This window comes from Gadus morhua, chromosome 2, assembly GCF_902167405.1.
Source record: "Gadus morhua chromosome 2, gadMor3.0, whole genome shotgun sequence".
NCBI classification, from domain to species: domain Eukaryota; kingdom Metazoa; phylum Chordata; class Actinopteri; order Gadiformes; family Gadidae; genus Gadus; species Gadus morhua.
The window spans coordinates 15730877-15741471 of NC_044049.1; the positions used below are offsets into that span (position 1 = coordinate 15730877).

A 10595-nucleotide genomic window follows, 5' to 3' on the forward strand; every position below is an offset into this window, starting at 1 on the left:
ACAGTTTCACATAAAGTCAACAAAGGGTTATTTATCTTGCTTTATTGATATACATATTATCCAGTAAACTGTGTCAACAGCATTTAATCCACCTATCCCCTACGGAACATACTTTGTGACAATCATTTTGGACTTTGAACCAAGTGCAAGAAAGAATAAAGAAAACAAAGCAGGAAACAGGACAATCAGCTCGTTAGAATCAGATGCAATAATCTGACGAGAACTACTGCAAAGTTTAGCCAACAAATGAAATGTCAATAAATATAAGAATTCCTTCTTCATATAGATTTTTAGTATGCTTAAAAGCTTTGCATTAAATGTGCATGGAAGGCAATTTAGTCTCAAACAATTTTTCTAAGAGGAAAGTATTATGACAACATAATCAAAATTGCCTGCACTTATTGGATTCAACAGGAACTCAAAACCAGTCTCATATTTTACATTTTACTTGTACAAAATACTACTGATGACTAGTAACCCTGGTAGCTTTATGTAAAACAGACAGAAGATGAGACGAATGTGTTTGAATAACTATTTAAGTTGGCCTAGAATTACCATATATTCAGGGGTCCACAGTAAGCTTGTACAAAAAAAAGATTAAAAGGATATGGTTGGTACATGGAACTTGGATTCAATGGTACTCTTTATATTATTCTTTCTCCAATTGATTACTGACCTTTGAAGATATACATTAACTAAATGAATGTCACAACCTATAAAAAGTGCAATATAGCAGAGAGCCACACATGAGCATTTTGGACAGGCCCATTGCTGAATCCTGGGGCAAATATGTTAAACAATTTGTGGGCAATACATTTAGTTTTACTCTGTATCTGTCCATTCAAAGTCCTTGATGTTAACCCTGAAAGTGTTTGCTATATCTTATGCAGTGATACTAGCGAGGGTACAAACAATCCAATGTAAAGATACAAAAGTGTTTTTATGTCGTTGCCCAGGGTGCCAGAAACGCCTCTCCCACACATTTTGGCTTTCAGTAACTCTAAACTACTTGTCTGAAAGCTTGACTAAGCAAAATGGACCAAGCAACTGAAGGAAACAACCAGGTACAAGGCTGTACCCAGAGCAGATTGTAAAGCAACTGAATATAGTTTAAACGGATGGAGATGATCTATTTCTCCATAAAAATCAAATGCTGTAAAAATGAGCGTATGCACAAGTGAATGCGTCTAAGTGCTTTCTTTTGTTGATCTTCGATCGCTGTACACATAACAAGTTACTCCCTTGTTCTTGTCCGGGACCAAAATATCTCATATTATTAGATACAAAATATTGAATAAACCTTCCTAAATCTCAGGTTGTATGTTTGGTACCAGTATGAAACGAGTATACAAAGTATTACAAAGGTACTTTAGCATTTCAGATATATTGATATTTTTATGGAGACATAAAAATCCACCTGAACGCAGTCACTCAAAACCTCGAGGGCACTTTCTTCACCACACAGAGGAGTTCAGTATAAAATAGTTTAAGAAACATATTCAATTTGAATGATAAATAATAAATTCCCTTATGTACAAAAATCATTCTTTTCTTTTTTACATATGCACATATTGACAGGGTCCAAAAATGTAACTATAACTTCCATTTGGGGGGAAAAGAAGCACATTGATTAGAAGGAAACGTATTCCTTAAACGTGACTGTGAGACTATTTGTCGTTATGTCAGTGATGACAATATTTCCCATGAAAGGCGATATTTTCGTAACAGTCTCTTCTTTGAGCAGCTCTGCATAACTCTCTTTCTGGTCTGGCACCGCCAAGACCAAACTTTCACTGATAGGCTCAGGAACGGGTTCAGGTTCCGGCTCTGGTTGGACTTTGGGCTCGGGATGTTGCGTCTTGGTCTTTGGACAGCTTAGATCCATAGGCTGCTCTTGGCTGTCCATATCTCCAATGTCACCCTCGCTAGCACCTCTGGGACGGGACCCACTACAGTGGAGGTCCATGGGTTTTTCTTGAGGCGGGGTTGCATCTACTACGCTGGGGGTGCTAAAGCTCCTTGAGCTCTGGAACACCTTGGAAACACATCTTTCTTCCACGGGCTCCGAGAGTTTACGTTTGCGGTCGGCTGAAAACGTAGGGATCCTAATGTGGTCAATGTCCGTGCGACTCAGCATATTTGTGTCCATAGTCCAGGAAGTTTGGGGCGAGCTCGCCGTTAGCTGCATGGGTAAGTCGTCCGGCAAATCGGCCTGACCGCGAGCCACCTCCGTGTTATATTCCTCTGCAGTGCTGGGCGAAGGCTTTGAGAAATGCCTGTCTTTTGGGCAACACTTCTTGGGGTGGTCAGCTGCAGGGGGCGAGCGTCCGTCACAGATCTCTTTTGGTACCCCGTTCTCTGGGTGCAAGGGCTCCCCTGTTTTGGTTTTGTGCGATGGATTGCTCTGCGACGACTTGGCATGCAGGGCTTTCTCCTCGCTCGAAGGTTCTCCCTGTTTACCCTTAGACCCGTGAGCCTTGTGACCGTCCATGTACTTGCTCATAACGATGACGATACGTCCATTCTTATCTTTGTTCTTGATTATCTTCATTTTGCCACCACCACTGGTCGGGGCTGCGGCATCTTTAGAATGGGGCTTGAGGGAACCCCCATCCTCCTCCTTGCCCTCCGCTACCTTGGCGTTAACCGCTGGTTTCCGTACCTCAACTGCGAGCTCCTTAACCTTGCTCAAGCACCCCGTGTCTTTGTCGCGGACCCATTTCTGCTGCAGCGCCAGCGGCAGGTTCCAGCCGGGGTTGGCTTGTTTACCGGCAGGCTCTTGAATTTTGACCACCTCCTTTAGTCTGGAGGCCGGTGCGTCGTACATGTTGAGGTCAGGCTCATAATGGTGGTGCTTCTTGCTGTTCAGCTGGTAGATCAATTTCTTCTTGCCGTTGGACAGTTGGTCAGGAGGGGCTTCCTGGCTGTTGGGCTGGTATTGATGGTGCTTCTTGCTGTTCAGCTGGTACTGCTGAGGCTGGGTGCGGGACGTCTGGAGGACATCTGTCATGGGGCAGCTTTCGCCATCCTGGGAAGTCTCCTGAAAACCTGTGGGAACGTTGGATCGCCGGGCAAAGGAAGGAACCTGTGGAGGATAGACACAAGGTGGATGGTAAGCTGCTGCCCTAGATATCTCACCGCTACAACATGTATGTCTATTTTTTTGTCAAAGTAATTGAATGGTGATTGATGATTAACCGAGGCTGGAGCTGTGGCAAAAAGGATCGACTACTCCCCTTCCAACTTCTCACACACAGATCACGCAAGACAAGTTGCAATCCTCTTAACCTAATCGATTTCAGTTGTACTTTTTCTAAATGGTTTAGTGCAGCAAGCTAAAGAACCAACTTCTGCATAAAACTGTATAAAATAATAGTTTCAATTTATAAAACATGCATTCATAAACTCAAACATAATACAAAGCAACTGAAGACACAAGAGAGTGGTTATATTATAGTAATATTGGACTAAAGTGGGAAGGAAAGGAGCTTCATGTTAGTGCTAACCCCCCCCACACACACACACACACACACACACACACACACACTTACTGGCTGACCCCGTGAGCCATCAGAGGGGCACTGTGGTGGAACCCTAAAGCTGCTCAGGCTATGACCCAGGGTCACGGAAGTGCCACTAGACATGTCATGCTTTAGCCCTGATTCCTGACAGAGAGGTGATTCTCCACAACACAGCAATGCTACGGATGGCTCTCTCAAAAAATATATATAATCACGTTTGGCTTAGTTCTTGTTAAGTCCGGTCCTAAGGTAGCCCAGAGGATGACTATATTATTTTGCAAGAGTGTGCTTTGTATTATTTTTAAAGCAAAGAGAGAGATGCTGGGAGAGAATCTTATTTTTTATACATAAAAATGAATAGAAAAAATAAGATAACTAAACACGTTCTTTCTTTGAATGGGTTTCATTCGGGACAAATGAAACAGTCGAACGCAAGCCATTCAAATTAAAAAGAGGTAGCCGTTGTTCCGATATTTTATTTAGCATTTCTCATAATGAACACATTGCAATAAAATGTGTGTAGTGAACCAACACTCCCATTATCTTGGGCAACAAAAGCTCAGTTTGAAGAGCACCAGAGTGCAATCAAGCTTGAACTGAACCTCTTCTGTCTGTATTTTTTTATTTTTGTCCTTGACGTCAATCTAAATAAAAAACAATCACAACTTCAGTTTATCAAAAATCACATGAGACTGCCATTTTGCCTCTCAAAAAATCCCATGTCTTAATTGAACACATTGGGGGAGCTTAAGGACAAAGTGTGTCTATGAATATATGTATGGAATTGGTCTTACCTGGAGTAAAATATGTTTTGGTTTAGGCCCACGCTTGCGATACCCCATCAGTTGCTCTTGCCTCTCTCTGTGAAAAAGAAGCAAAAATGTTTTAATGCAATGCTAAACATGATCGCATTTAGAAATATTTAAACAATAAAAAACAACATTATATATATCATCAGATCTGTAGTCCAAAAAATATTGATCATTTCAAACATACCAAAGTGCGCTAAGAAAATACACCAGCCTTAAAAGAGCAAGACTATTTGACCCCTAATGCAGGTTTATATTCCCATTCAAGGTCGAAAAAGGAATTTTGATTTGAAGGACTAATGATGGCACACATGTGACTTGATGCAAGGCACTGTGGGACTTATTTGCATAGCTCTCTCCATTGTAATTGGCCCATTCCAAACTCTCATTATGGGGGCGAAATTCAATTAGTTGTAGGACAGGGAGGGATCTCTAGTTTTCCTTTCAGACAGCCCCTCTTCTGTGCTCCACCTTTCATATCGCTCCCATTTCTACTTCCAGTCACATTCAAATCCTAATTAAAGGTACGCTTGAAGCGGGACAAAAGAAGGGCCAGGCGTTTTTAATACAGGAGTGGGCGGTGGACACACACACACACACACACACACACACACACACACACACACACACACACACACACACACACACACACACACACACACACACACACACACACACACACACACACACACACACACACACACACCCCTGCTTTTGTAACAACAAATACCAACACACTCCAAAGATAAGATGATTAACATCACGCTAAGCTGCCTCAGGCACCTTGTTGAGTCATTTCTTATTGACACCAAGGCCACCAAGAAGGAAAGGGGGGAGGGGTTGTTATTATGGCCTTGGTGACCACAACTGGGCCGATGCATTAACCTGTCTGGGTGAAGTATGGTTCCCTGATAATAATCCTCCCGACTCATCAATAGCTCGTAAATAACCAACAGTAGCAGGGGTCCCGGGTGAAGCGTGCAAAGCCTGATAGACGCGGAGAATCGCTATATCAGATCTCACACAAATTGAACACAAACAACCACTCCGATCACAATGGGCAAAACATGAGCGATTTCACAGAAGGGAACAGCCAATGGGGCGACCCCCTATTTACAGAAGATTTGGCAATTACAGCCTTCCCCTCTCACCGTCCGCTACCCTCCCCCATGCCTTTGGGGAGCCGTGCAAAGTCCACACACACAAATACACACGCACACACACAGAGCAGATCACTCCTCCATGACCATCAGTGCTACCTCCCCCCCCACCCCCAGCCCCCCTCCCCAAAAACGCACGTGCAGGCAGTCTGCTGTGGGAATAGGGAATACGGGGGCAGTGCACTGGAAATGTTAGCGAACAGTGGATGTCAATGAGATTTTTTTCTCTCCTCCCAAACCCTGATGTCTGCTGGGAGGGTGGTCTCCTGGGCCCCCTATAGACTGTGTAGCGTTGTAGTACACCACCGCAGGGATAATGTGCAGGGCTTATTCAGCATATCCATTTAACAGCAATATAAAATATGTGTTGCGACTCAGCGGTGTTAGGGACAATCTACTGGCACGAATTTGACCCTATCCATCGTTTTGGATAGCTAATTGCGATAACTGTAGTTTTGTTTTGAATGTGGAATTTAGTCCACAGTGTCATTGTCCACATGTGTGACATTGGGTTATAGTAGCCTTAAAAAACTAATAATGTTTGATTCTAATAGTACACTAATCATGTGTATTATGCCATTCCACAACCATTCCGTAACTCACAACTGGCTTTGCAGCCACTGTCGAGGGAATATCCATTGCGTTGATGGATCTCAACAACAGCGTTACTACAGCGTGGCCATGCCCCCCATGCCCATATAAGGCCATGGCAGAACTACGCTCAGCTGCCATGACCAAAGTCTCACCTGCTTTGGAACGCGACGAGTAGGCGCGGGTCAAGGATGTTTTCCTCAGGTTCCCACGTGTTGTATCTGTAAAAAAAATTGGAGAATATAAATATACGTGTTCAACAATGCTTATTTGGGGCTTATACGCGCTTGTCTGTTCTAGATAAGCTGGCGGGCAGGCCCACGTAATTAGGTTACTATAGCTTATTTTGACCCTTAGCGCGCGAGGTGGAATGGTCAGGTGCGCGTGGACTCCATAATTAAGTAGGGTAATATGCATATATGTAATGGGATACCTCTTCAAAATATTGGATGATGTCGATGATGCTCACAAAATAAGCATCAAATGGCTGCTACATCCTAGCCCTGCACACGATGGGCACGTCCCGAGTAGGCTACACTGCACGGACGAACGTAAGAAAATGTCAAATTGAGTCTGCTACGCTCCAAACGGCATGGAAACAAGTGTCTTGTAGCATCGAGTTCTACAGTCGGCCATTTTAGCACTACTGTCTCGCAAATTCGCTGGCAGGGCAGAAATAATTAAAACAGGATTACATGGCTGTGTCTACCCCCTTCCCTCGCATAAATTAGTGAAGGCATCCGTGGATACACTGAAACGCATACCAACCGCTCTTTCCAGCCAAAACACCAGTGCGCGCACAACCTCCGTGATAGGCGTTAAGACCATAGCATAACTGCTGCAAAATATAACAGCATTCCCCTTCAAATTCAGTGTCTACTTGTTAAGAGTGTAATTGGCATATAGTATATTTAGACTTACTTCGGAGACCAACCTCGCCACTTGACCAGGTACTCTATTTTGCCCTATGGGGGAGGGCAAGAAAAAATTGTAAGGCTTATTCATAGCGAAACAAAAATCCAAACGGATCTCGCTTAATGTTTCGCGCCGTCTACATACCTTGCGAATGCGCTTCTTTTCGATTCCCTCTACCGCAAAGACGTGCTCTCCGGCCGCAGGTAGCTCCATTCTCGTTTGAATCCGGCTGCAGCGAACGGAGAGTGAAATGTTGGCTCCAATCTGTCGATGCCTTCACTCGATGCGTCCACAGGCTTGGTAGTTTTCCAGTTACTATTAGACCCCGCTGTATTCCCTCCTCCTCTCCTCTTCTCTCTGCCTCGCTTTTACCCGCTCTTTCTGTCTCTCTCTCCGTGACACACACATACAGACTGTAGCCTCACTCTTTCGCACACACCGGGTGCTCCTGGCTGCAAGCAGAAAGACACTCGCTGTAACTGCACGGAGTCGCTCAGCGCAAAAAGATTCAGTGGGGCGCGTGACGTCAGCACGAGGGGGAGGTGAAAACATTGCACATCCTTGCTGGTCACTGTTGGACAGCGGGGTTCGACTGGACGGAGTAACCGCTGGAAATGTAAAACCCATTTGTAGGCTAGTATTTATAACGGCAGTGTTCAATGTAACTGCGAATAAATGCATACAGGACGTTACTGTCCAATCTAAATATACACTGCTATGCTAAACCCCTTGATGTTGCCGATGTAGCCTCCATTATAATTCTCAAGTTTCAACGCAATTGTAGAAAGTTGTTTTTTTATGCAGGTTATCGCTAGGGAAGCTAATGCAAATATGTTAAGGAGTAACATAGTGATCTGGTCTATTTGCTTAGCAACGTAGCCTTTCGACCGTCGTCTCATAGTAATTTATAGCCTACTAAAAGTTTAGATGTAGACAGACATAGGCCTGACATGATTGTAATATTTAGGCTCAGAGCACAATAACGTTTGTAGGAACTACTTCAGCTTTTTAATTTGGATATTTTCTTCCAGACTGGTTGAGATGTGACACCAGTTACAAAGCCAGCAGACCAGAACGTAATTGACACCACCCCTGGACACTTTACACGTGAAACAAATACATACATTTGCGTTACATCCTTGTGGGTGCCTCATTTCCCCTGCTATGTAACCCCCTTGAGGACTCCTGCTCGAAATGTGTATAGCGGGAAGCTTATGTCGGCCTGGTAGCATAACCTCGCAATGCAAATATAGGTCACACTCGTATCTTGAAACAAGTGTCCTCCGGGCGCCTTCAACTGAAATCAGTCCGCTGTGCAGTAGCCTCGGCTGCTCACCTGCGGTAAATGGAAAATGTAGGTTTTCCATTTAAGGCAAGATTCCATTCCATTCCATTTAAGGAAAAAGCATGAGGTAGCCTATACTGTTAAGTCAAAGACTACAATAATGTATGTTATTAAACCAATATATTGACTGAGTTTACCAGTACAGGTGTTTTGCTCGGCTCTCGTTACAAAAACAGTCCTTTATCTAAATATGAGCCTAAGAACCGACGAGCCATACGTGTTGTAGCCTAATTATGGTCATCAATGGTTAATCCACGATAGGCCTATTTTCAGACAACCAAACAGACAACACCCATCTGCGCCCACCATTTGGGTCTGTTCACAATCATTTGTCCTTAAAATGCCCTTCAACTGAAGCTGTTGAAATGTTAGCGTATGTCGTCAATCCAACATAGGCTACAAAAAAGATAGTGAAATAATAAACAGAAATTCAGCAACAGAAGGGTTAAAGAGAAACCTTTTGCAGCGCGGCAGCCGCCAGCCTATCGCACGCAGGCACGACCTATCGCAGCCACTCCATATATGGTAATAGCCATAAACTGGGTACGTTTCGCCCTAATATTGCCGATTTCCTGACTTTGGGTCTCGATATCGCTACAGGACGCAAGTAATGCCTCGCCCGTGTCCGATAGGGACGATAAATTGCAATTTCCTGGCGTTATTCCCGCTTTTCATTATGCCCTTCAACCACGGTCACACAGCGCATACGCCATGCCTCCCTAGCAACAGCATGGAAGAGACCAGAGATATAATTTAGCTCCAAAATCAAGCCCGTGATTAATGTCATAGGATGGGTGGCTCCCGAGGCATCCGCCTCTCCATTTCATCCTCGATAGATATTTGGATATGATAACCACACGTTTCAAACGTGCCATTTATATGAGCAGGTTATATTCTCTGTCGGTGCTGCGCAGATATAACCAGGTGAAATATTGTTGTTGACATTTTTTGAAAGAAATCAAAATGCATTTAGCAATGCCTCCGACACCACCGTTTATTAGGCTATAATGTGTAAGCTTTGTAACACATCGTGTGTGTGTGTGTGTGTGTGTGTGTGTGTGTGTGTGTGTGTGTGTGTGTGTGTGTGTGTGTGTGTGTGTGTGTGTGTGCGTGTGCGTGTGCGTGTGCGTGTGTGTATGCTGCACCATTGCAACTTAAAATAATTGCCTTGGCCATATTGGGTCACAAACCAATGAACTGTGATCACTGCTGACCCTACAATACAAACTTCTGAGTTTTCAAAAAAATTAGTCTCATATAAGTAGCCTAGTAGCCTATATGTGTCGGATCTCATTTTCTAGTTCCCATTTTTGGAGACATTCAGTGTTTTATAAAGAGTTATTATTATCATGAAGCGATCCTCTGTGACACACGTTATTTGGGGGAAAAATGTAGACAAACCAAATGCGAGCAATCGGTTTAACTTCTCGTCTTGTCATCCACCTCGATTTTTACATTAGTTTTTGCCAACTAATTTATTTTGGATGAACTGGGACGTTTCCGGTTTATTCGACCTTAACATCAGAAGGGTGAGCACATCTGTGCTTAACACCCTCAGATCCGCGGCTAAATATGGGGTTACTTTAAAAGACGCAGTGCAATTCTCATTTGGCAGACCAAACTCTTTCCATCGGCCAGACGGAACACCACTGCGATGCGAAACGTTTAAATGCTATATTTAGGATAAAAGTGCAAGGCTTTGGGCATATAGAATATCAAGTGTTTTTTTAAAGCTTGTATTATGAAGAATCGATCCTACGTGCTTTGCAATAATTCATCTGTTACAGCAGCACCGATGAATTAATCAATCAGTTGTAGCCTCCAGAATGTCCTAGGCTACTTCATGCTGCTGCACCCAGCTCCCCGGGATAGATAAGGAGACCCCTCATTTTTAACTGTCACTTGTCTATCTCTATATATCCCTTCGGCCTAATGCTTTTTAACGGAACCACGGACGGATTTTTTACGGAACCACCACCGCGAGACGGCGCGGTGGTGGGTGAAGGTCAAATAGTTGAGCTATCTAAATAATACAGTAGCCTACTGGAAATACACAAGTTACTCAAAGGAGGCGTATGTACAATTCCTTTACCGAAACTACAGTAATATGCGTATGTTTTAATGGTCATTATTCAAACGAAAACCTGTGACTCGGGTGCTGCTTGTCTAGGGCAAAGAACACTTCCAAACGGAACATTGTGACTCCTGTTTAGTCATGTGTTAGCCTATGCATGCCTGATCATATTTGACCCGT

At 43.7% G+C, this 10595-nt stretch overlaps 1 protein-coding gene across 1 annotated transcript; it reads right to left on the reverse strand.

Moving 5' to 3' along the window:
* Nucleotides 1-25: 25 nt before the first annotated feature.
* Nucleotides 26-7503, reverse strand: cbx4 (chromobox homolog 4 (Pc class homolog, Drosophila)). The gene is made up of 5 exons (XM_030339060.1): nucleotides 7141-7503; nucleotides 7003-7046; nucleotides 6237-6302; nucleotides 4316-4382; nucleotides 26-3085 (listed from the first exon to the last, which is right to left on the reverse strand). The coding sequence occupies exons 1-5, from the start codon at nucleotides 7207-7209 to the stop codon at nucleotides 1631-1633; spliced, it is 1701 nt and encodes a 566-aa protein (XP_030194920.1). The 5' UTR covers nucleotides 7210-7503; the 3' UTR covers nucleotides 26-1630.
* Nucleotides 7504-10595: the final 3092 nt, after the last annotated feature.